Source organism: Zonotrichia albicollis, chromosome 1, assembly GCF_047830755.1.
Source record: "Zonotrichia albicollis isolate bZonAlb1 chromosome 1, bZonAlb1.hap1, whole genome shotgun sequence".
NCBI lineage: Eukaryota > Metazoa > Chordata > Aves > Passeriformes > Passerellidae > Zonotrichia > Zonotrichia albicollis.
In genome coordinates, this window is record NC_133819.1 from 42357500 (window position 1) to 42385355 (window position 27856).

The 27856-nt window shown below is 39.0% G+C and overlaps 2 protein-coding genes across 6 annotated transcripts in view; one reads left to right on the forward strand and one right to left on the reverse strand.

The window, feature by feature from the left end:
- LOC113460640 (uncharacterized) overlaps positions 1–8621 on the forward strand; it is an 84558-nt gene extending 75937 nt beyond the window's left edge. For 3 of the 5 annotated variants that reach the window (XR_012579957.1, XR_012579956.1, XR_012579968.1), the window contains 2 exons: positions 2655–2881; positions 2967–4720. Coding sequence is in view for 2 of the 5 variants with exons in the window: in XM_074539238.1 (XP_074395339.1) it covers positions 2655–2795 (141 nt within the window). In the remaining 3 variants the exon portion in view is untranslated. Of the gene's footprint in view, positions 1–2654; positions 2882–2966; positions 4721–7790 lie in introns of those variants that run through there. The other 2 variants (XM_074539249.1, XM_074539238.1) reach the window with 2 other exon arrangements.
- ABHD5 (abhydrolase domain containing 5, lysophosphatidic acid acyltransferase) lies at positions 1–27856 on the reverse strand. The gene is made up of 7 exons (XM_005480977.4): positions 27685–27856; positions 13875–13960; positions 13251–13623; positions 9671–9825; positions 5455–5566; positions 4718–4904; positions 1–2371 (listed from the first exon to the last, which is right to left on the reverse strand). The coding sequence occupies exons 1-7, from the start codon at positions 27813–27815 to the stop codon at positions 2282–2284; spliced, it is 1134 nt and encodes a 377-aa protein (XP_005481034.1). The 5' UTR covers positions 27816–27856; the 3' UTR covers positions 1–2281.

Here is a 27856-nt window from a genome sequence, read left to right on the forward strand (position 1 = left end):
TAAGCATTAATATATTTTTAATGTATTTTGGATAATTTACCTCAACTTACTAATAACTCTTGATTTCCAGGGCTTAATTGCACATAATTTTTTTTAAAAAGCAATATAATGTCATAACATTAATAAAATATAACATTAAAGAACTTTTTTATTGTGCAAAACATAAGCAATAAGTCTTATTAGTACAATAAGCTGAAAAAGCAAGGTATATTTAAAACAATATTCACATCCAGTGTGCAATTTTTATCCCTATTCCAACTTTTGATGCGGAATCTACAATTCCCATCAGTAAGTGCTATCTGAAAATTCCAATAATTTGTTTCACCTTTTATTATTTGGAGAAGACTCAAAATTTATTTTTGCATTAGGTTTTTATGCACAACAAAAACAGCTGTTTAAGTTGATAAATAAAAAATAAGACACTGAAAAGGGTGAAAAATAACCAACATGCTGAAGGCATCCACCTAAATGGTGGCATGACTGATAATTTATAGCTTATATTAAAAAATTGAATTGATAATTGATAATTCTGATTTTATATTTTCAAGACTTTAGCAAATAACTCAAAATTTTGTTTTACAGTTCTGGCATCTGCTAATTGAAAAAGTAATTTAATTCAATACTTATTTTTAATTAAAATATTTATCTTGCTAGATATGAAGTGCTACCAGTCAAGGCAGTCACAACAACTGTTTGATGTTTACATAGCACCGTATAGATAAATATCTCCTTCAGTAAGAGAGACTATGTTCTGCTGGGGAACATAATCACATTATCTCCTGAATATTTTAGGTATCTTTGCCTTCCACTTCATAAATATGTGCAATGATTCCTTAATTTGATTAAAAAAATGCACATAATTCAAGCTTTAAGACGGTGCTATCATTAATTCAAATTCTCTTTGTATAAAAGTATCAAGAACTCTTCAGTAGTCAATTGTATATTCAAAAACTGATCAATAGTTTTATGTAAACTTGTTAAAAAATAAACCACCACATTATTTGGCTTTAAAGTGACAAAGTATTTTTCTTAATATAATTTACTAGGCATGTGAAGTACTAACATCGAACTATAATTCAAAAAGTAGCAGAGACTGAACTATCTCTGATATTGAAATACTCAATTAAAATATATAAACAATCTCCAAAACATGTAATTATAATTCATTACAGTGGTATTGTTCATTCCAATAATAATCCTTCCTATAAGGAGGCTGAATTTTAAATAAAATACATTAAGCTGTTGTAGTCCCCAATTAGAGAACATCAATATTCTGCCTCTCCTTCAGCTCAAATTCACTAAAATATGGACTAGGCTTTCTACTGAAAGAAAATGGGAAATAGGCTCACTATCCAGGTGGATATCTCCTAGCCCTAATCAAAATCTTATCAGCTTACCCACAACTGTTAGATATAGACTAGTAACAAATCGTGCAGTAAAGTGTTAAAAATAGGTGGAGTAACTAACAAGCCATCTTCTGTATTTTAAATCACAGAAATCTGCATATCAAAATATTTATGGAAGCATGAGTGCTGGTGACATCATCGACTCTTACAAACTGAGTCTTCCGTAAAAGTTGCACAGATGGAAAAGGATGCCTTGAGATAAATGGAAATAAAATCCAACAGAAGATGGATTTCCCAATATTGAGCTTTAAATTCTTATAAACTAACAAACATATTTCAGTGACAGACATTGCTCATTATTTTGGCCCCATCCCTTTCCCAAAATCAGTTTCATAAGCTGTTACCACTTCAATTAAAAAACAAACCCTCTTAAAATATTGTATATGGAGTTCTGGGTTCCAAAAATAAAATACATATGCAGTTTCATATTCTTGCTATGAAACATCAGCTAAAAAGTACGAGCATTCATAAAGAAACATCAGCTAAAAGTACGAGTATTCATAAAGAAACCAAATTGCATTTGGTACATTGTATCTCTATTGATACAGTTCTCCATGTTGGAGAATTCAGCATTTTTAGAGCTCAACATGTGCAAAGTTCAATTAAATTTTGAAGAAAATTCCAGTTTCAAAAGTTACATGTAATTTTGTATCTGACAGGACAATTAAAAAAAAAAGCTGTACAAAGTTAGCTTCAAATCTCTTCATTCCCCCCAAAAATAGGCACTCAGTGGTTTAAGTGTGCAAATGGCTTCTTAGAAGAAACAGTGTGCAAGCAGAGCCTGTTCCATTAGCTCTGCATTCCTTAGTGATTTCCTAGAGAGTATTGCCATTAAATGCTATCTATGGTATGACTTTCTAAAGAACAGAGGACACTCAGTCCACAGAGTCACAGATGTCTTTCACTTTCTCGTTGAAGTCCTCAGGTTGATCGGCGTACACGTAATGACCCGCACCGAGGATAGCCTGGAGGATAAAGGTGAAGAAGCACGTCAGTATCACCAATATGTAATAAACAAATAAATACTGGGACAGGTGAAGAACCTGGCTTTTACACACTACCTAAGAGTTGGCATCACGCAACCTAAAAAATGCTCTAAACATAAGGAATACCAAAATATTCTTTCCTTGTAAAGAAACTTTCCTACACAGGAAAAGAAAGTAAAACCACTGCTTTTTCAACTGCTCACCTTGTTGAAAGCTGATATTCTGCTATTTTTAGTAATGACTACTTATTTGCTCCCAACAGATGTCTTTTGTGGCACATCTGCCAGCTCTTGGGATTGGAGTTTACCAGCTTCTGGAGGATGAGAGTTCAGAAGCAGTTTTAGCTGACTATAACATATATGTAAGGAATAGCAGACAGGAGAAGTCAGAGTTTTCAAGATAAAAGAGATGCAGCATTCTGTGGATAATATAATCTTAGAAAATGCATACATGAAACTATGGTTTTCTGGAATGTCTGGACTACTGGAGGTATGTTATATTTTATTTCAAAACACTATATTTTACTTTTTTGTGCTGCTTTATGGAAACCTAACATGAATCTCTTTCCTTTTAGTAAAATAAACAGCAAGGAAGAGGGTAAAAGAAAAAACCCACCATGGAGGCATTAACAAGTCAGTGCACAACAAATTTAGTAGCCTTGCATACCAAATTTCTGATGCATCTTAAGTCCCTTCACTCTCCACTCAAATAGCCTACTTCTAAAATTTGTTATTATCTGTAAAAATGCTATGAAGTAAATTGTCACCACAGTGTACAGCAAAGGTACGTGACCTGCTCTCTATTTTACAGTCAGTCCAGAACTAACCTTTAAAAAAAAAAACTATTTTCCCCTCCCCTCCTTAAAACACCCTCTCAAGTCTCTAACCAAATGTCATACAAATATAGCTATGTTATTGTGTTAAAAACTCCCAGAAACTCAAAGTAAAAATTAGTTAGGAATAAATACATGTAACAAAACCACAGAATTTCTGTGCATTTTACCAAGCATGGCACTGCCAAGTCCACATCTCCATCTCATTAAAGCCCTTGCCCTCCTATGGGTTTTTGAGCATGCCTGCAATTTTACCACTCCAATTTACCTTTTAGAATCTGTATGTGGCTTGGCAAAATTTTAGCCTGGAATATAATACCATTTTCTACAGTTCCTTCTATAAGTCCCTGACTAGAGTGCAGAAAATCTCCCTGAATGGTATAAACTTATCCCAGCAATATATTGTACAAATTTTAACACTGACTTTCTGTTACAACTCCCTCTCTCTGGTTCAGCAGTTAAGTAACAATTTCAGTCTGGACGTCAACATTTATGAAATGTATCTGTGCTGTTTAACACACTTAAAACAGCTGGATAACAATGTCTTTTCTCTGAGTTTCAGCTCTAAATCCAGCTGTATCAAGTTATAAAATTTTATTTGGGTGACTTGTTATAGTATACAATCAGCACTACATACTGTACACTTCTGTCCAGATAGTTCCAGATATCAGTAACATCACAGCTGGTGTGCTCAAACATTTTATCACCTCACAGCATTTTAACATGTATGCATATTCAATTATCACAGCTGACTGATGTGAAAATGTGTGAAGAATACTTTTGAATTAGTTTGTTTTTAAAGAAATCAACGACAAAAAATGCAGTGTGCACATTCACATCAAGCTGTAAATATGCGCATTTTAAACGACAATATCATACCTCTAAACAAAAACATCTTAGGTAGTGATACAACACTAACTAATTTTTTAATGACTTAAAGAAAGATGCTCACAAGATCCTAAGCAGCAGGTACAAACTGCTCTCTTATCAAAGGAACAAATGTATTATACAGACAGATGAAAAGAGTTTATGAGAGCCTCCCCACTATCTTATATATACATGGAAATAGGACTGGTGTGGTTTGAAACACAGTGACCACAATATCTACTTCTATTAGCATGTTGTAGAACAAAATAAAGAATCACCTAGGCTTCTAGTGTTACAGCAAGTTTTGTTCTTAGCCTGGGGACTCAACACTTTTGTCTAGGTTTTCTCTGATGTAACATTTGTTTTCTCTCTCTCTGTTACAGAAAACAGAACTTATTACCCCAGGCTCTAAATCAAAAGTGACACCATTTCCACAGCTGGTATGAAAAAAGAGAGTCATAGAATAGTTTGGGTTGTAAAGGATCTCAAAGCTCATCTAGTTCCGACCCCACGGGCAGGGACAACTCCACACAGTTTGCTCAGGGCCCCATCCAACCTGGCCACATTGTTATGACTTAAAGAAATCCACACAAGAAACAAACAACTGCTTTAGAAGTCAAACTTACTATTGTCTTCACATAGGAATTTGGTCTCAGAGACTGGATAGTGCTGCCAGAATTGCCATCTATACACGAACGTGCTCCATAGACCACTGTGATAGGAATGTCTTGATCCATTTGTGAAATCCGTTGCAGCATTGGCCTTTTTGCCCATCCATAAGGAATTGTCATGTTCTTGAAAGCTGTTTCACCACTTCAAGGCATTAAAAAGGGTAAAAACCAATTTAAATTGCCATTGGATCTGCTTTTCATCTAAAATGGAGTATCTGTGCCTTTTGGCAGGATGGAGTACATGAGGTTGGGATTTTTTACAATTAAGAACACTAAGTTTCCAAGGTTTACATATAATGTTCAACAGGAAGAGCCTGTTGAACAAAAACAGAAGGTTTTTGCATGACTGAGTGGTAGCACTTCAAAGAATGAAATGCCTTATTTTTACAGTTTTAAAAGAAATTCTTTATACATTAAAATTCTCCAACAGTTATTTAAGTGAAATGCCCAAACTCTCACAGAATTAACATAAATTGAGAATAAATATAGAATTAGGATACTTTTTACATTTATCAGTATCTGGAATTCAGAAAAAGTGCAATGGTACTTTTTTCTTCAATATAATAAATGACACAATCAAAAAAACAACCAAACCAGCATGCACACTGCTGCCATGGCCATTGGAGGGAGTAGCAGGCACTCAGTAAATGAACAAGAGACTACAAAACATACACTGGGAAATTCATACTCACCTGGGTGACTGTACATTGCAGTGATAGATATATTCAGCCACAGTGTTATCATCAAACATTGATGAATATTTTCGCTTGAAGTCTGGTCTTAAACGCTGAACAAGGCTTAATCCTGTTAAAACAGGAAACACTGTTATAGGGGGAATGTGTATAAACTGCTTTATCAGATTGCTAAATGCTTTTCATTAGAGCCCTGAGAACACATCCCCTTAAAACTCATGGCTTCTAAATATGTATGTGCTTTTACCACTTGCATGTCTTAGGGAAACACAATGGAATTACATTTAATAGGAATGAAATTTAAATACTATAAAGAATTTTATGCTGCTCCCCCCACTGAATACATATGGGGAATGTTTAAGCAGGGTCACTACAGCAATAGAAGAAACCTACAGACTGGGACCAGCAAAAGGGCTAAGCAGTGCCTTTCTGTCACCAGTTTAGTCTCACATGATACCAACACATTCTCCTTGCTCTGGCAGCACTGGGTATGTTAAATGCACTACACCTTTCAGGACCAGAAGGCACTGTGGAAAAAGCTGGGGTGTTTTCTTCCTTAAGTCTGTCTTCTCCTCTTACAGAACAGTCTGCTTCTGAAGCTAGTTCCTCTAACTAGAGCGTAGTTGAAAGAACAGAAGTCTATGATGAAAAACAGGTGTAGAAATCCTCACATAAGGCACAACTACTGGTACAAATGAAGACTTAATGCTGAAAACCTTGTCCTTATGTTCTCCTAACAAGCCAGTAGAGAAGTGGGCCTTTTCAGTGGCCAGTTCAGGCCTTCTAAACTTAAGAGTCTTTTCTGAATAACTTCTCTAAGGAAGAAGCCTCTTCTACATTGACCTGATGGATCTTTGGGACAAGAGCCTCATCACAAGGCTAACCTTAGTTTAAGAGTATTAGTCATCCCCAATATCTGATCTAAATTTTTCCATCATTACCCCTGTCTCATCACTACAGACCCTTGTAAAAAGCTGCTCTCCAGCCCTCTTGTAGGCCTCCTGAAAGTACTGGAAGGCTCTCACAAGGTGTCCCCAAAGCCTTCTCTTATGAAGCCCAACTCTTTCAGCTTGTCTTCACAGGAGAGGTGCTCCAGCCTTCTTATCTTCATGTCCCTCCTCTTGACTATCTCCAAGCGGAATGTCTCCAACATTCTTATACTGGAGCCCCAGAGTTGGATGCAGTATTCTACATGGGGTGTCATGAGAGTAGAGTAGAGGGGGAGAATCACCTCCCTCAATGTTGCTTTTGATGCAGCCCAGGATGCTGTTGGCTTTCTGGGCTGCAAGTACACATTGCTGGATCATTTTGGACTTCTCATCAACCAACCAACACCCCAGATCTTTCTCCTCAGGACTGCTCTTCATCTATTCTCTGTTCCGAGGTGATCAGAATTGCCACAAGGCTTTCACACCGCCTTGTTGAACTTCACAAGGTTGCCATGAGCCCACCTCTCAAGGGGCCCTCTGGCTGGCATCTCTCCCCTAGAGCTTGTTGTTGTCTACACTGCTTGGTGCCATCAGCAGAGCTGCTGAGGGTGCACTCAATCCCACTGTTTGTGTTGCTGACAAAGGTGCATAACAACTGATCCCAACAGCGATCTGTGAGGAACCATACTCATCACTGGTCTCCATGTGGACACTGAGCTGACTGAGTGTGACTATTCGTGGTGATATTTCCCCTTTCCCAGACAACTTCATGCTGTTGTTAATCTGTGCAATTATGATGATTTCACTTCTTCCCACCCAGTCCTGGGCAAAGGCCTGGTATTATTTATGCAGACCTTGCCACAGTGATCTATGTTTTCGTAACCTGGAGATTATTGCAACACGCCCTTACGCATGCTTTAAACAGATTTAGAAAATGAATACAGTGCAAGAGAAAATAATTCCCTTATGAAACAGTGATTTAACTCCCAAAGCAATGAAGATTTTGTAAAAATCTGGCAATTGGCTTTGTTCTATTTTCCCTACATAGAGTATAATTGCTGGACTTCTTTTTCTGTGTGTTTGGGTTTTTTGCATACAAGTGAACACAGCTGGCTTGGAATAAGAGTACTTGGAAAAAAGAAATTAATTCTGTGCCTTGTCCAGCTGTCAGCATAGAGGCCATGCCACAAAGTGTTACCAAACTTTAGAATTCACTTTCTGTTTTGGTAAGAAGTGCCTTGTCTGTGGGTCCAATTCCAAAACATTTTTCCCCTGGGAAGTTACAGGGGAGAATGAAACAAAGATTCAAGGTAACTTGGAAAAATTTTGGAATTAAATCAGACTGTAAATCATTGTTGTAATATTTATTAAAGGAATTCTGAATTGTCTGGCTGATTTTTTCCACAGTGTCTATGAAAATACTGTAAGAAATTCTAACACTGAAGACACAGATTTCCACAAAAAGGGTGTGGTCACACTGACATGTCTGTTGTGAGGAATTTTCAGGCATCCAGCTCTAGGAATGGAATTCAGAAATCCAACCTAAGCACCAAAGCCCCACCAAACTGTGAAACTCCTGGGTGAGTGTTCCAGCTAAGAAGGAAAACATGCAAATTAACTACCTGGAAACCACTCAAAGAAAAAAATATCTGGATTCCGTCTTTCTTACAGATTTAAGTATTTGCCCATGGGACTGATTAAATATCCATGTGATACTATGGTGATATCCAATGAACTTGCTCACATTTGAACTTACACCTTTGAATAAGAGCAATTGGTTTTAGAGTGAAGTTCAAACAACCAGGTCTGCCCATCAGCTTAAACATGTCTGCACGTGGAAGGAAACTGGGGATCGGTTCAGTGCCTTCATCAGGTCAGGTCTCATGGCTACTTGCAGCACAGTGTATAGACCTACCCTTCTCTAAGAACTAAGCTTCACCTGTCAAGAACTTAATTTGGTGATGGAAAACTTTTTACCAGTGCAGTGAGAAACAGATGAAAAATTTTTAAAGGCACTGCCCTTCATGGCAACCTGTAAGTGAGACTAGGTGTGGGGACACCTCGCCAGGACAGAGTCTGCTTCTGCAGCACAGTTTGACTTCACTTATTGCTAAGGAAGACAATTCCAGCTTTGAATTTTCCCATGTGGATTGATTTACGCATGTTCTTGTTATTGGATAGAACACATTAAAATAGTGTATATCACTCAATATTTTCCAGGTTGTTTTCTTAAACAAATTAGCATTTTACTTTAAAAAAAAAAAATCTGTTTGTACAAAACATGTTGCTTGTCTGAAAAATGAAATTTGTCACACTATTGAAAAGAAACAAACAAATGAGCATATGCAGCATATTGAAATATATATTCTATGGAAATAGATTTAGGAAACAGATGTGATTTAAATGTAAACAATGCCTAGAAATCTCACGAGTTTATCTTCAGATTGAATACCAAAAATGATGAAGAGGTTAGTTAATTATATTTGTGAGGGATCTAAAGGATGTATTTTTCCAAGACTCTCCAGAAGATAACTCAGTAGCACAGAGAGTAACAGACAGATAATCTCTTTCTCCTCTAGAAGGAATAGCTATAATGACTTCTAGATTTTATTACACTCTTCATTTCCCAGATTAACTAAAACCAGTATTTTTGGTCAGCACTACCTAGCCCTAGTATTAGAGTATAGACAGTTTATCTACCTTTCCATCAGTGCTGTTGAAGAAATGGAAATATGAACTGCCACCATAATGCAGGACACCAATGAGGCCCACAAGATTTCCTAGAGCAGTAAGAAAATGGCTAATGGAAAGAACTCAGTTTCAACTTCTTTAAAATCAGGCCAATTCTTGCATTTATGACAGACTGCCTTCTAATGTTAAGGGAATTTGGAAATCCCATTTGCTCATCAAACTGGAATTAGAAGTTTGATGAGCAAATTAGAACTGAAATGGACTGTGACCAGAGGCAACCAGAAAAAACCCTTTCACATTCACACCTCTCTGTCAGGGTTCCCCAACAGACACCTGCATAATCCAACTCACCATAACTGAAGCCTGTACAGATCATATAGAGCAGCCTGCTGTAGACTATTGTACTAGTGCCTCTAATAGCAAGAGTTTGCCTTCTTTCCTAAAGAGTTCAAACTTTCTTCAACCTCTCCCAGTTTCTCCTCCAACTCTTTCCTTCGTGGCTGATACAGACTTGCAAAAAACCTTATCATAATGTGTTGTCTGCTCCATGTTTATGCTTAACCAAAATAGAAATGTTAAGAGTAGCTAAAACTCACCAAAGGGTCCTGCTATTCTTAGCCCAGCTAATGGATTAAATGGACTCAATATAGCTCCTAGTGCTTTGATCCAGATTGGAATTGGTCTTTCGTGCTCAGCATTGTCAGGCCTCTCTGGAAAACCCCATGGCTCCACTAAGATAAGATGCTTGACCCTGTTGGCAAAAAAGGTTCATGGGTTTAAAGTACAGTAGCTTTTCTTTAACTGAGCATGATGAAAACATGCTGTCTGTTTTACAGTTACATACATACAGCCTACTTTAGTCACTTCTATCACAGAGGCTTATTACCTCGTTTCTGATTCATCAACTATTTTGATTTCAGTTACTAATTAAAGAGTGAATTGCACCTAATCATATGTATGAACCAGAAACATGGAAGCATGTGTCACAAAGAGAAACTCAGTATATTACAGATACCCACCGTCAGAAACATTTGAGAGAAAGGATAGTCTTGTTTCTATTTTTAATAATAGCCTAATCTAAATGCTTAGTCAATATTATTTGCAGGAGCAGTTTAATTTGACAGGAAAGAGGATAATTGCATCTGTTTCATTAAAGTGAAGTTTCTAGAAGTCCAAGATCTCTGTTCAAAGAAGAGACACAATTTAACTGAAAAAATCATCAAAGTACAATTTGAACTGAAAAAGACAGTAAAACTAGCAGTATTTTCCAAATTTATTGATTTTAGGTCATGAAAGAAAACATCAGAGAAGCAATTTGTAAAATTATTACTCAAAGGAATATCAGTACAGAAAGCATTGTAGAAGTCTCCAGCACATGCAACTATTGATCACTTCATGCTGTGGGTTCCCCTCAAGCAAAATTCTAATTAATCCTGGTAGATTAGAATTGTCCCTTTCCCTTTAATTGTCCCTTTTCCATTTAATCCCATAATAACACCTATTCTTACATGTCCTAGATAGTGGTGATTTCTGGGAAAAAGTGACTCAACTATAGTTTTCAATTTAAAGATGATTTTCCATTTCAGCTTTCTCATTATCATTCTGTACAACTACCTGCCAGGAGGTTGTAGCAACCTGGGGGTTGGTCTCTTGTCCCAAGTAGCAAGCAATAGGACATGAGGAAACAGCCTCAAGGAGGTTTAGATTGGATATCAGGAAAAATTCCCTCACTGAAAGGGCTGTCAAGCATTGGAACAGGCTGTCTTGTTCTATCTGGTCTAGTGGGATGTGTCCCTGCCCATGGCAGGGGGGTTGGAACCAGATAATAATCCTTTATGTCCCTTCTCACCTATAACATTTTATGATGCTACACCCAAGGAAGTGATTGAGTACCCATCCTTGGAGGTATTTAGATGTGTGAATGCAGTGCTTAAGGACATGGGTTAGTGGTGCACGTGGAAGTGCTGGGTGAACAGTTGGACTAGATCCTAAAAGTCTTATCTAACCTAAACCCATATACGGTTTCAATATTTTTATCTTATTTTTATCTTTATCTTTTTACCTTTTTATCTTTACTTTTTCCTTAATTTCTTCCTTCCCTGTTAAAGCCATGAGATTATATATAAACACAGAAGAGTTCATAGTGCCTAAAATGATGCCAGAAGTGATCCCAAGTTATTTCTGGCTTATGATCAGTTGGGAAACCAAAACCCTGTGCTTGGAATGAAGGGTTGGAAAGGATTAACATCACAAAGACATTTCTTGGTTGTCAGCTCAGCTATGAGCATACTCATACCCTGCAGCAAACAGCAATAGTAAGAGAGGACAGGGTAGAATCTAACTCTACAAACCAAGCAGGGGAGATCAGAGGCACAGCAGCACAAGCCAGGAGGAGCCATTCAGGACAGCCACACACACCGTGCACAAACTATGGCATCAAGTAAAATGTGGCAAACAAATTAATAGAAATAAAGTAACCTTTGCTTCATGCTTCCTTTCTTAATACTTTCCTTCCTGTTTGGCATTTCTCCTTTTGGTAAACAAGCCTAAAACATAACCCAGGATAATGGGAAGTTGATCATGAGAATCACTTCCTAAGTAAATGTCCAGAAATTGCTCTGTTTGAAAATCATGGCCCACTTCAAGTTGGCAATATGCTAATGGGAATCTTTTTGGATTAGTACCCTCGGATTTTCCATGGACTCTGGTACAGTATAGCAAATTAACGGATCATCTATGCTTGGAGAAACAGATGTACTTTCCTAACAATATGTATCCAGAATCCCTTAAGCCTCTAATGAATTGTTAGATAACCTGGCTGAAAGCTGTGCTATATTTATCACTTGATTCAATGCTCTTTTAGGACCCTAACAGTCAATTTGTTATTTTGGTGGTCTTAGTTTAATTTCAGAGAAATATTAATAATGTGAGAGCACAAACTGAAACATCTCCAAATTAATTAACCCCAACTGAAGCACAGTGAGGCATAAAAATAAAGAATCACTTTTGATGTAAATCAGCAGTGGGCAAAACCAATATCCCATCCCATAGGGATAGTACAGTGCCATTTATAGATCCTTTGGAAAAAGAGGTAAGGAAATGATAAGTGATCCCTACAAAAAGCTAACTACAGTTAGCTAGAAGTTGGTTTATAACTAAAAGGCTAACAGGTTTATATCTTTATTGCAATTCTGGATTTAGAAACACATCTACTTTCACACATCATTTCCAGCCACTTGTGCTAATTGTTGCCCATTCAGAAAGAAAAAGGCAAAATGTTTTAGGGAAAAACGATGCATGAAATTACTTTAAATATATCCAAGTGAGAAACAAAGAAACAGTAAAACTTGACATGAATAGAAAGGAATAAGATATGTTCAGTAAAATATAGAATTTGCTATATGATGTGGAGAGTTAAGCTTACATTCAGTTTTTCATAGGAAACCACTAAGTGTATCCCAACAAAAGCATTGCCATTTTTTGATACAGAATTGCCTTTGTGGGTAAGATCCTAGCTCAGCAGGGGATATATAACCAGACTTATAATCAGACATATTAAAAAAAATTATTACTTTAAGGGGGAAAAAAGGTATTAACTGTTGGACAAAACATGGTGCAGAAAATGCTGATGAAATACAATTAGAGAACTACTGCAGATGGGTTGTCTTACAAAGAAATATGAAGTGGCATACAGACAATTTAAATCAAAGAGTCACTCAAATAATTTTTACATCATTCTACTGGCACCAGACTGACTGCTAGAATAAAGGCATAAATTACCAAGGGGAATTAGACGTTTCAATGTTATCCATAAGAGTGGGAAGTTTGGCAGAAACAGGCCTATTTTCCCTTCACAAAAACCATCTTTGAGACAAAACATTCACCCATAAATATATTAAACTGCTATTTCACCTTATAAAATGGCAAGGGAGTACTGAACTGAAGAGGTACAGAAAAGTATACAGAAAATCAAGTTTACCATGTCTACCTATTTCCTTCACTTGGAAACAAACCACACAATTAATACTTTGGTCTTAGAATTCTGTATAATTTCTTTAAATCATCACAGTCATCTACATAAATATTATCTATAAAGAACCTGAAAAAGAAAATCTATATTAAAATCAATAGTCAAATACAGGAAAGGAATCCCTTTATTCCTTTATTTTCACATACCTTGATGGATATTTTAAGGAGTAAGCAGCAGCCAGGAATCCGCCTAGGTTGTGTCCAAGCAAAATCATTTTCTCTAGCCCCACCTCCTTTCTCCATTCTTCTATGGATTCCACAAACTGATTTTCTGCTTCCCGAGCATCAGTGTCAAAGTGGGGTCTACTGCTACGTCCAAATCCCAAGAGGTCGAAAGCATGAACGGTCCTGTTCTCACACAGATCTTCAAAGTTGAGAGCCCACAGTCCAACACCTCCTCCAAACCCATGCAGGAGAACAAGGGGAGTTTTATTTGAAAGGTCTGGAGAGAATGTCAATGTCCATATTTTATTTCCATTAGATATATACACGTATCGTTTATTATATATGCTTGCAATACCTGGAGAAAAAAAGGGAAAAAATTGTGTTGCTAAACACACCTGACAAAATATAAAGTACATTCTACTGAAACCACGGTTTTAAATATGGGCTCCTTTCAAAGGAGATAGCTTCTAATCAAGTATCTACATTAATGAAAAATGAAAATGTAATTTTAAACCTGTTTATTTCATCACAGTGTAAAACACATACTGAAAAACTTCTCTCATTTAAACTTAATTTATAAAAACTTATTAAAAACCAAAGACTTACATTTTAGCATTTTGTCCTCAGCCTCTTTAAGGTGTAGCAGTGATGTGGGACACCAGGCAGGAAGCCAGCTGAATAACCACCCAAACCTACAACAGCAACATAGAATAAAAATATCTTGAGCAGCACGGTAATTTTTGGCACTGATGCTTTGAAGACATTTCTTTTGCTGCTCTTCATAAGAGAGCCCACATTAAACACACGGTGTGAAGAACACTATTTTTGCACTGGGAGGGAATTCACTTTTTCCTGACTTTTTATAAAGTGGCATCACAAACAGGGGCATTCTTCAAAGGGTGAGCAGTTTTTCCACTGTGTCCTCCTATCAGAGCATACTGATCTGGAGACATGAACCCTCACATCAACCCAACAAGCTTGGCAGGATATGTAACAATCACCGGAGTTTCCAGCCTCCTCTCAAGTTCCTTTGGAAGTCTGCCTGCATAACCTTGCATGAACCTATTATTTCCAAAAAAGCAATAAGCTCTGCCTTCACCGGCCTAACCTGATTATTACTCTAAATTTAAAAAGTGAAAAATAAGCAGGTTTATCCTACCAAGCAAAAACCTAGGACCTTAATTACAAACTTAGAAACAAAGTCCCAGAGCAAAACAAACCAACAATTCCCTCTGCAGAAGCTGCTTTTCCAGCTGTCAGTTACTATCTTGGTACAGCCAGCTTGACCATGAGAGCAGGGGGAATGACTCAGCTGGCAGCACTGCCTAGCCCAGTGCTGCAAAGCGTACAGCAGTTTGGTACCAAAAGATCTTCCTGGGTGCTAATTTACCTCCCGATTTTAAAACAGAATCTTGTTTTTCCATCTCTCACCTGGTTTTGAAGTGGCTCAGACTACCAGTGCAAAGCTGCCACTGCAGGACCTCTCAGGGAAGAGGATATCAGTCACCAAATCAACTTCCTCTAGCACTCTTTTTCTACATTGAACTGCTTTCCAGTTAGTTACATACAGAACTTTCAGGACTGAACACCGAGAGTATTAGTTACACAACAACTAATGCTGAAAGACTATTAGGTTACTGATGTCCAGTTTTTCAGTGCACACAACTCATCAGTAATACATTAAAGATCGGGCCACACAAGTTCTTTACCCAAAGGATCTTTTCCACACATTCTAAGGGGCTGATCTACCAGAGCTGCACAGCTCCTTAAGTTTATGGTAAGACACAGATGGTTTTCTGGGAATGCACAATGCAACAGCAAGCAGCATTTTTCAGATTCGCAGAAACCTGTGAGAGGACATTCAAGAAAAAAAGCCCCAAACCATATCTGAACAGACCAGATTAATCATCCAATCACTCAGGCGCACTGCTATTCAGTATTATTCACTCCTCTACAGTGATATCTGGCTGTTCTGTAAATAACTCTCCTGACCCACCAGATCACTGGAGTTATAAGTTACAAGGAGGGACCACGGGAATTGTTATCATCATTTTAACTGAGGAGCTGGCAACAGGTGGTTGTATGTCCTTCCATGCCATGTGCTCATGCAATCTAAGAAATTAAGGAACTTAGCACCTTATAGGAAAATGGGCATCCAAGCATTCTGCTTCTACATTAGGCATAGTTATGCATTGATTTAAAAGTAAGATCTTTAAGAAGTTAAAACTGGGATAAGCCAAAAGTAATTTTACCCGCAAGTAACCGTGAAATCAGAGTTTAACAACAACGCTAATTTTGTCCCGTGCTATGAATTACTCTGGTAAATTATTAAACAACTGCTAGGTCACCACTCTTCTGAGTCAAGCTTTCTGCTAGTTACATGTTCAACTAGGCATTTTCATTCTTAACTCTTGGGTCAGAAACAAAACTAGTCACTATTTCCTCTAAGCTGAAACTCTATGTACTGTTTCTTCTCAGAAAAAACACTAAATAAGCAAAGAAAATACTTTAAAGATCTTATTTATTTATTCACAGAAATGTAAAGCTACAACATGCCAACAAGAAAACAGTGCAGGGATATGGCCACAATGAAACAGAAGTGACATCTACAGATCATAGTCCCAGAATTTTATTTCCTAGTCCTAGGGAGGCATCTGGATACTTAGGAAAATGTATCAGAATGGTAGAGTTGCCCACTCCTTTTTTTGTTACCTACAAGATCTGTTTAGAAATACTGAGATTTTAATTCAGAAGAGGCATTGCATACATGTATAGTTTGACAAATACAGTTAGCAAGCTGAAGCTTTTAAAATTAAAACTATGTTTGCAATTCTGTCCTCTTGTACTTGCTGAACTAAAAGAGTAAGCAGTGAAGGCTTTCAGGCAAAAAAAGTGAGCATTTTTTAGAAATACTATTTTAAAAAGAAAATATTTAGTTACCTATAGTCAAGGCTTAATCCTTTGTTTGCCTCCTTCCAGAAAAGATTTACCACATTGCTAGATGTTTTCCACACATAGAGAACAAACGCTTCTTTAATCTATTTGAATATTTTTTCTGATAACTTTGGAAGGCTAGTTGTATAATTTCTTTCATACATCTGTGCTCAATGTGTCTTCTAAATGCATACAGGAACGTCCATTGCTTACGTGGTCTATCATTTTTATTTCTGTGCTATAAAGCTGTAAGTGCTACATAATGTCAAAAATGAAGCAATGGACCTTTCAAAACAGTGTGCACACCAGCAATGGAAATGAGTTATGAAAGAAAACAAAAGATTCCAGCAGTAGTTCCACATTGTAAATGAGCTACCCACTACCAGGAGTCAGACCCCACATTGCTCTCATCGCCCACCACTCCCCTTACACTCTGTTCCCACCTGCCTTTTTGTGAAAAGTCAAGAGCAGAACCTCGTATTTTGAGGAGTTAGGAGGTCCACTGGCCTCAGCTACTTTCTATTTCAGAAAGTGGGAAATAAATCTGGCAACCGACAGCCCACATTTTTGTAATTTTTTACCAAATGTACTTACAGGTGTTACACATCAAATAAGGCACATAACTGGTAGAACTTAACCAGGGTATTTGTTTGTGGCCATGTAGTAACATAAACCACTGTGCACATCCACGCTAAAATAATCAATAACCAGCAGTAGGGCAAAGCATTGCATAGGGTGATTCCTTGCATCTTCAGTTTGGGGTTAGTTACATTCTTCACATCCATTTGAAAACATCTGGAATAACAGAGGCTGGAAAAATCAGAGGCTAGCAGGTGGGGTGGGGGGCTGCTGGCCTGCCAGGCATTCAAAGAAGTCACTCTCTCTGCTGACAGACCTCCACACACACTTCCACACTTCTTCTAACACATCCAGGGAAGGAGACCAGAAGGAAGGGAACGCCCTGGAGATACCCAATGCATGACCTTAGTGAAAGTCAAGGTGATTAGTGTCAGACTAGGAGATTAGTGGGGACCATCAGTAGCCTATGTTGATGATTAAATACTGTAATAAATAATGCAAACAAAAGGGACACACGCACAAACGTCTGACTAAGTGGAGCTGCAACCACCATGTGCAGGGGCCAAGTCACCAGGCAGGATCTAAAACACTGGCTGGCTGGAGCAAGTGGTCTGAGACCCTGCTTGCAAGCATAAGAAAGGATAAAAATAAATAATTATTACCATATTTTGACACTTAATAAGTGAATAAATATTGCGTTAAATGTAGCTCAGGATAATACTGCTTGTCCTCAGCTGCATGAATGTTAATTTGAATCAAAATCTTACTGTCAGCACTGCCTGAATTGCCTGAGGGTAACTTTCAAAAGAGCTGAGAATCAAGTAGAGGCAGAGGTACAGTGAGCCTGACCCACCCATTCACCTCCACTGCTCAGATCAAATCAAATGAAGAATGTGGCAAATTGGTTGTACCACCAATGTTGGAGCTTTCTGTCAGCTCCATTAACCCTATTCAGCTTGGTGAGAGTAGAATCCATGCAAGACAATTAATGGATCTGAAGCCAGTCACAAATCTGACATAATCACAAAAAGTTTGTGAAAACTTAGATACTGCTGAAGAATTGAAAACATATATTCTAACAATGAGGTATGTACTGAAACAGCAGAACAGTCTATTTGATTTCTGGCCTGTACTGTGAATTTAAAAAATTGAAGCTCTACCACATTAAAATATTCAGGAGAAGTTGCTTATAACTCTATGTAGGTGATATAATGTACAGAAATGGAGCTCATTCTCTCCCTTTTCAAGCTTAGGATTTACCTACATTAGAATTACAGGAATGCATGGCTTACAAGATGTACTAAGCTTGAAATCATTCAATGGAAGCATCTCCCCTCATACACCAGCATCGTAGACCTAGCTGTCATGACCCATGGAAAGTCTGGTTTTGGCAGAACACCAAACCAAAAAACCTGGGGCTTGCAAACCAAACGGGTTGCAAAAAGGTAACAGAATTCCACCAAACCAGAGTAAACAAATACAATACCATGTGCTACATGACCATCAGTCAAAAATTTCTGACCCATTAAGACAGACAAGCAAAAATCTTCCTAAAATGCTGAATGTAAAATCAGCTTTTCACTAAGAATTTTGAAGTTAGTATAGTAATCAAAACTCCCAGTACAGACCAAAAACCATGCAGCAGTGACAGGAGCGTGGATAACAGATTTTCCTGTCACAAAGAATTATTTGGACTTTAAAGTTACATCAGTAAGGAAGCCAGTGCTCAGGTTGTACTACAAATACACAGTAACTTGCAAAGGAAGGATTATGGGAAAGTAACTGAACTGTACAAAAAACAGAGCTGCATCTGTTCGTCCTCCTCTCAGGAAACAAATGTATTTAATATTTTTAATTGAACTTTTGCAGACAATATCACAAACTACCAAGTTTTGAGCTAGGGAGCAAGCTCAAAAACTTAAAAAGCTGAAACATTGAGTGAACTCACTGATACACTACTTCAAGCTTTACCCTTTACCCTTAAATCTTCTTAGAATGAAGTTGATCTCTGGAAAACCCTAACCTCCACCTCTCCTGACTCTGAGAATTAATTTCAGCCATTTAGAACTAAGAAAGGAAAGAAAAACATATTAATGCAGAGAATTTGGTACTGCTTCTGCCCAGTATGGCATTGGGATTTTCAGGGTCTTTCAATTGACAATGCAGCTATAAGCACCCAGCAATTCCAGCTAGCTCCAATTTAAAAGACTCTTACACTGTAACAAAAAAACCCCAAAGGTAAACTATTGGAAAGGCAGCTCATATTCTACCCTCTTGTTTATGCATAAAGTACTTTTGCAGTACTGTGCTGGCCAAGGAATTCAAAATTGCCAGTATGTTGCAATCTAAGTATAAGCAACATAAGGCTCACTCTTCTAAGGTCTTACATAAACCTCAGCCCATAAAAACACCATGTTACTTCTCACAACTCATTCAGCCCTTTCAGTTGTTAAAGAAATACTAAGAATGGGCAAAAAAGCAGTGAAAAGAAGCATCAGGTATTCATAACTGATAAAGAGGTCAGCATACAAAATTTATGGCAAAGTGCCAATTTTAAAAATGAAACTGTTTTACTATAATGTTCTATAAACACTTTACAGTTAACACAGCACGGATACTTAAAGTGAAGTAACTACAGATATCTTTTAATAATTTTCATTATCTCCTTTTTACTGGATGCTTTCTGCATTTTCCTCAGCATCAGCAGTAGTCTGCACAAAGCTTAAGAGTACATAGGATGGTTTCTTCCACCATCAGCACAAAACACTAAGTTTTCAGAGCAAATTCTATATTCGGTTGCTAAATTTCAAGTTTATGGGTAATAACCTGAAACAATAAAAAGCAAAGGAAACAGTCAAGGATGACACTTTCAAACAGAACTTTCTGTGTCAAAATGTCAGAGAAAAATAGCAGGTTTATATCTGGCTCATTTCTATCCATGACAGAACTGAGTTATAATAAACTTTTCCTTTCCCATTTCATTAATTTAATAGCCTGCAATACAAGAATATTGGGTGCTGTACAAGACTGATTATGGCAAGAATTGATCCTTCTTTGTTAAGAGTTACCAGCAACACACCACTGCAAAAACCCCTAATATGCAAAGAAAAATATTTTAGTAATCACTATATCCAAGGTCCATCTTGGAGGCTGTTCTTTGTGCCAGATCTGTGAAATTCAGGCATGAAAAAAGGCATTAGGTTTTAAACCAGATAATTATGGTTTAACACAGCTACAGAAAAGCCAGGAAGTTAACCAGCAGACCTGTGAACTATCAAGGTGGAAAGAAACACCGTGAGTCAAGGTGGAGGACATCAAGCTTTGAAGTCAGAGCTGTCACTGACAGACAGTAACATATAATCATGACATCAAGTCCACATTTAACTAGGCAGGGATGTTTCTGCAGCAAGGCTCAGGATATGATTTCACGAGAACCTGAAGAGCATAAGCAATTTTAGGAGTCCTTGAAGTCCTTCACTCCTGTCCCTAAAGTACATCATGTTCTTTCATGCTTATGTCTTCTGAGAGCAGTGAATTTAGTCAGAATCATTCAGGCATACACAGTAACTGTTGTTGTGAAGGATGTATATCCAGGGACAAAGCTTCTGCATGTACAATAGCAGTCAGATGTGGCAACCACAACAATTTGAATGAGATGTTCCTAGGACAAAACACTCTGGCAGTTGTGGACAAAAATCAGGAGAAGAAAAACATTCCATGTTTCACTTTCATTGCATGAACAGACTAAAAATCCTCAGGGAAAGACCCTGAAGTGCATACTAAAGAGGCAAGACCCAGAAGCAAGTATCAGGAATACAGTATGAGAACAAAAAAACTCCTTGCTTTAAGAAATACCTATTTACCACTTTCACAAGGAGACAAAAAATGGATGAAATTATTGTCAACAGGTTAAAAAAGGGTAACGATTTTTTTTCCCAGACGACATTATAACCCTGCCCATAAAGTTCTGTTTAGATGAGTTTTGAGCCAAGATGTTCCATGCAATTAGATGTTGTGAAACTCTTGGATGCTTCAGTAATGTTAAAACAGAATGTTTTGAAAACCTCTGCATAATATTTCTAGGAAGTGTAACATACATCAGCCCCATTCCAACACAAAACCCATGACAGCTTATTGCAGAATATTGCTCTACATTAGGGCAGAGGTGAAAACAATGCATTCCTCATGTATTTACTGCATCTTGAACTCTGTGTTCAGAACATTCAGCATCAGAAACAATATAAAAATTCAGAAGGAAGTTTTATTATGGTTTTTATCAAAATCAACCATCACTTATCAAAACTAACTTGAAACTCTACCTCATGAAGGTGAATCCATTATCTGTGAGATTTTCTGGCTATTTTAGAGATATCAAAGTTTACTGTGACTATTTTAGGTCATTTGAGCAACCTGACCATTCAAGAAGTAGAGAGGACCTACAATTCTGCTCCCTCCCATGTTGGGCCTCAGACACAGGTATATATTGCAGTATAACTTGCACCATTGCAGCCCCCTCCTCCTTTCTTGAGTCTCTCAGCACTGCCTTTCTTTTTAAACCATACATATCCTTGTTTCTGTGTTTTTATAATTTCTTCCACCTCTTTCTAGCTATACCCAAAGGTGTCCATTTCAGGGCAAGTGCTTTTTCAGTGTGTACCACAAGAATGAAGTTTACCCATGGAGTGCTACCCAAGCCTGCAACCTGCAATGCTCATACTGCTTACAAAGAAGCTGTGATAGCACCCAACTCAGATTCACATTCTTATTTAAAAGCTTAAAAAAATCCAAAGAAAAAACATACTAGCAACTACATACCAAGTATGGAATAACACAGAACACAGAGATAAAGATGCAGAGGAGAAGCAAGGGGGAAGCTGCACAGCTCTACCAAAACTCCTCAACCTTGTGACAGAGACCACGGGTTTGGTACCACAGAGGTCCTACCTCTGCCCCCTCCACAGTAAACATGTCTGATAGAACTTGGCAATGCCACCCATTTCACGGTTTTACAAACAACACACCGCACATTGCAGTAAGAATTTGTGACGAAAAACATAACTAAAATTAAGGAAATGAAAATTTCTTCTTGGTACCCCTCAGATGTTATTCAACTTTGTACTGCTTTTATTTTATTCATACATCAACTGATGTACTCCTGCTCCCCTTCAGATATTGCATTACTTCAACCTTGCTTAATCCTTGTCAGCCTTCTCATACCTACCATGCCAGCAGCCCACATTTCAGCCTGTTCCCAAATTCCATCAAACTGGATGAGAGCAAAGCACACATGCAGCAGGCACCCCTCACTAACCTGCACCATTGCCCATCCACACTCTACTCTGCTTCTATTTTGGTAAAATTCCATTGTATATCATGGCCAATGTAGATCACAACATCAGGAGGTGAATATTGTCATTTTTCCACAAGGGCCCATGTAAGTACTCAGATATAAGACTATCTAAAGCATATGATCACTTCCCTTAGCTCCAAACATGCTATACACACCCCCCTTGTACACAAGTATGAACAACACTGAGGGGTGTTTCACTGCAGCTCATTAGAGCAGCTTCTATGATGTGTTCCTTTATCACAGTCACCTAAGGTGACAAAGAGCTACCTAGCCCAAATGCAAGAACTGGTATTCAACATTTTGGACTACCTATCCCCATTTCATTTTCTGGAAAACGTAAAAGGTGCACAACCCTTTTGACAGCAGACTATTTCCTCTACATGCTTACACCACAAATGCTTTAGATGTCAAGGAAGTGCAAGTAGTCTTAAAAATAGTTAAGAAGTTAAATGGATCTAAAAAGTCATCGCATCAAAAGTCCCCTTAAGGAAAGGTGAAGATGTAATTAAGAAGCTTTTGGTGTCAGTATGACACCAAATTACTAAATACAACCAAGAAACAAATTCTACAGTGGTCTGTTAGAGCTTTAACCCACCCTATTTCTGTATTTTGCCCTTTGCCACACCCTCCTCTCTCACTTCAATATAAGAGCAGACTTTCTCAATGGCAAGAGGTGCTCTTACATCTTCTTTTGGAGAATGCATTTTTGTTACGCTCATGTCTTCCCCGCCTTTCCGTAATCTCCTATCATCTTGAGTTTTCTTGTGCAACACACTCAGAGCACCTTCCTTCTCTGCCATTTCTCACCATGGCACCATGTGTTCTTGCTGCCACTTAAAAACCTCCTTCTACCCTCTTAACCTCATTCCAGATCGACCTCATTCCCTTACACAGCTTTACTGACTCACAAATCTCTCTTCTCCACTGACCTCTCTCCTGCTGCTCAGCTTCTCATCTGGATCTTTGTGAGCCAATATAAATGCAGACACTCACCTTTCCTCTCATGCCCTCTTCTCCCTGCCTGTCAATGCAACCCATGTGCAAAAAACTATCCCAAAAGAATATCAGAATTGCAAGTAAATACTCAGAAGTTATGAAACACAAGCATCAAAATTTCCTCAGCAAGAAGTCTTAATAAACCACCATATAAAAGAAGAAACATTTAAATAGTTTGTCAGCTGGGAGAGTTGTTCAGAGCCTCCCAAAGAAGTTCAGAACAGTCACAGAACCCCCAGCACACAAACACTTTCCATTTCAAAAAGGTAGGTCACTGACTGGGCCTATCAGCCCCCAGCAGGCTCTAAGACAACTTTTCATATACTCAAATACACGCAATACTGGCTAAAAATTGTGTTCTCCAATAACACACAGACACCAGCACACTAATCACAGATAGTTGCCCCTCTGGATTTATAGCTTCACTGTCATTTCCACTGGGGCTAAGACCCTCCCTAATTTTACTTTGGCAGCTCCTGAAGAAGTGTCTTTGTCTGACACTTGGAAAGTGGGGTTATGAGCATATTTCTTTTGCTACCAGAATGAGAAGATAGCCCCTGTTACATTTTGCCATCTTTCCCTCTCTCCCTTTAGTCTGCATTAGGAGAAATGAGAGATATTGATCAACACAGACCTTCCCTCCCCAAATTCATACAAGCACCACAAACTATTAGAAATAATCCCATAAATGCCTGAAAACCTGCTCATGAGCTCAGGTATGTAACACAAAAGACTTTAAGTACTGAAGCTGTGACTGACACAACCTTGCCAGCCAAAAAGACAAAATCAGAAAAGAGGAAGGAAATGACGTTTAACCTTTTTTCACATCTGCTTTCCACACTGCACTGACGTCTCACTCAGTTTTTAAAAATGCAAGTTGTAGCTACTAAGCCTGTGTTTGGTCACCTGCACTACAACAAAGAAGAAAAGCAAGCAGGACCCTGCTTTCAGCAGCCCACCCACTCAGTTTGCTGTAAAACCTAAATCATCTAAATAGCAAAAAAATCAGGCAAAAATTCTGAGTTGAGAGTGTCCATTCATGCTGTAACACTGTGAACCATCCTACCAAGGAGAAGACAGAGGCTCTATCAAGCCTAACAAACTATTCCTCCTTTATTAATCAAACAGCTCACTTCAAAACTGAGTTCTGTAATAAAAACAAGCTTGAAGGATAACACAAAAATAATTGTGAACACTGGTGTTAGAGTGTATGTCTTCTCCTTTAATCCAAGCCACCATTTTGTGAGACTAAAGACCAATTACAAGCAATCTGATGTGGGCTTGTAACTGCAGATGTCTTAAAGTTTTAAGAAAACTATTTAAGAAAAATAAGTTCTAAGAAAACTTAAAGAAAACTGTTCCACTTATAGGGGGAAAAACCCCCCAGTACTGCAGTTTGGGGATCTTTTTCTGTATGTATACACACATTTAGCAGCTGTTCTTCCTAGTTATATTATAAGCCATAAGCAATCCTGCTGCATCCAGAGTGAATAAGTTAATTCAATACTGTCAAAAGGCTCACATGAGGCTGTCTGCCTCACAGGGAGAAGTCTCCATCTAAAACCTACACAGAGGAGGTCCAAGGCTGTAAAGAGGTTTGGAAATCACTAGCAGATGACATGTTAATCAAGCAATCACTGTGACTACAAAAACATTTGTTTAGTTAATCTTCTAATTCAAAGTTAGGACAGGGCCATGAATATTTTTCAGCTGAGATCTTCCAGAAAGAAAGTTTTCACCATGCTTTGCACAGTAACCAAATTGCAACAAAGCAAGTGCGTTGCCTAACAAGTTGAGTCACACTATTATTTTCAAAGCAGATAAACTTTGAAAAAATTCTTTGTGTGCACCTGTCACTAGTAACTTATTCTAGGGCTTTGATGGTATATTGTAACTTCCTATCACTGCCACGGCATTCTCAATGAAAAAATCATTTAACGTATTTCTCTTGTTTATAAACTTCCACTGGGTACTGATCATTGCCCAAGTTCAAAACTTCATGCTAATTTGTTCCTTAGCATGAACAAATGCAAAGTTTAATTTTTGCTAGAAACTGACCAATAAAAGCACTAACATTTCAACACAAATGCACTTTTTGAATTCATGGAAAAGGATGATGATATTTTGTTCTTAGAAGATTTTAGTGAATCGGGAGCCCTACTCTGAAAAATACCACATCAACGTCTAATTGTTCAGAAGTTCTGAAAACCAACACCCCTCAAAAGCCACCCAGCTGTGTAAACCACACAAGAAACTTGCAGTAATCCTCTTGAAAATTCAGCCTAACCCTATGTCCAGATCAACGAGTGTTACGATCCCGCAATCCTGAGCGGCAGCTGGAGTGGAGGGCGCTTGGCACGGTCTCGGCAGCACTCAGCACTCTGTGTGATCAAACCAGACAGCTAATGCAGTTCAGCCTAATGCGCTGAATGAACACACAAACAAAACAGGCCGAGGCACGGCTATTTTAAGGCTTGTACTTAGGAAACCTGTAAACCAGCAACAAGAGGCTTTACAAACTACTTGTATTTAAGACTGTGAAGGGGTCAGAAAGAACACTGAACCAAGAAGCGTTTCACTTGTAGTTTTCAGGTGGGTAATGTTGGAGAGGTTGTGTGGAGGTGAAGATTTTGGAAAACTATTTTGAGGAAAGGAGGAGAGTGCAGAGTTACAGAGCAGACAAAACTGCATAGTGCTTTGAAAGGGAATCTTTTGGAGTATGCATTTGAAATGAGAATGCTGGGTACATATGGTGATAATGGCCTAACAGGGAATTTGGAAAAAGATGGGTGGTCCAGATTTGGTCAGATTGATCTGGCAGAGCAGGAGAATATGTAAGATGAAATACCAAAACCCCAAGCTGGAAAAAGGACTAAAAAAAACCCATGATTGAGGATGCCGGTAGTTTTGGAAGATTACAAAATAGACACATAACATGACAACATGCAAATGGCAATATACTTAATTAAGAAGTCATGAATGCATGGCATGATTTTCATGCAATCAACTGAAGAATTTTAAATCTGATCTCTCAAAATAACACAAGACTTAGTTACGCAAGAAGGGAGATGTAGAAGAAAAGGCAAGAAATTAGTTTTTGAGGACTAGTCAATCAGTAATGGGATATATTGCCTAATATTTAAAGCATGGAGAAAGAGGAAAAATTAAGGTAAACAATGCATTTAAAGCATATGAGAAAGAGGAAAAGTTAATGTCAACAATGCATATAAAGCATATTTACACATCTGACAGAAGGAATAAAGCACATGTATGACTAAAGGAGAGCTAGATATATTCTGATAGAGCACTGTTTGGACTAGAACCATAAAATATGATGGAACAAACTGTGAGATAAGCGACCAGCAGATATCTTAAGTATGTTTGGTAAACAAACTCAGAGATGGGATGACTATATTATGCTATGGGGGCAGACAACATGGGGGCAATGGAACAGTATAAAAATGGGTCTGCAGTGGAAGCTTAAGTGTAACAAGAAATAAAGCATACACTAAGAAGGCATGTGAACTGAAGAACAGACCATTGATTAGTAACTTGTATACACAGTACACTCACAAAAGATATAGTGAAGAACTATGTAATTTCAGGCAGAAGAATGATTATTAGCTATAATAAAGTTATATATCAAGGGTGTAAGTGGTTACAAACAGATATTAGAGACACATATTAAGAACAGGGTCAGGGTAACTTAGGCCATAGGAGTTATTTCAGTAGATGTGAATGCCCTGGGACAGTGAAAGGAAAGAGGAAGTTAGCAGGGATAGCATACAGTACTGGAAAAGTTAGAGCAACAGGGTACGCCTGTAATTTATAGATGTGCTCTCATCTCCTACTTTATACAAAGTACAGAACGATGACACAGAGAGGCTGACAAATGCACCGTCTGCTCTATATCAAAGTGAACGTACAGAACGAGAAGATGGGCTATCTGTGCGCCCAGATAAAGCCGCCGAGGCACACAGGAGCACGGGCCAGCACTGTACGCAGCCGTGTGACCTCTGGGGCGCAAGGGGAAGGAAGGCTGGATGACAGCCGGAGCGCGTACATACACTTTGCCAAGGCAAAGGCGCAGGGACACGCCTGCGGGCAGGTGTGCAATGACAGCAGCCGGCCAGCCACGGCGGAGCTCCGGAGCAGAAGGGGAGGCGGCGGGGACACGGGGCTCGAAGGGAGCCGGCGGCAAACCCTGCCGGGAGCCTGCCCGTGCCACAAGGCGGGAAGCCATGGCAGGAAGGCGGGCTGTGCGGCAGCAAAACATGGCAGGCGGCGTGCCCACACGCCTGGAGCGCCCGAGCAGCGATGCCGGAGCGCGGCAGGGCCGGTGCGGAGCGCGGAGCCCGGCGGGCGCTCGGGGAGGCGGGAGCGCCCGCAGCCCCGGCACAGGGGCCGCCCGCAGCCCGTAGGCACCGCGGGCAGACGGGCCGGAGGCGGGAGGAGGCGGGCGAGCAGCACCAGCGGCGGCACGGCACGGCACGGCCCGAAAGGCTTCCTGCCGCCGTCCGGGACACCCGCGGAGAGGACGGGGGTCAGCCCACTCACCCTTCGCTAGGAGCCTCCTCCTCGGCCATGGCGGCGGCGCGGTGGTCGGCAGCTGACAGCGGCGGAGGGGCGGCGGTGGCGGTGGCCGGCAGCGCAGCGAGGGACAGCGCGACGGCGGCGGCACCGGCCATCACGGGCTCCTCCCTCTCTTACTCCCTCCCTCCTGCCCGCC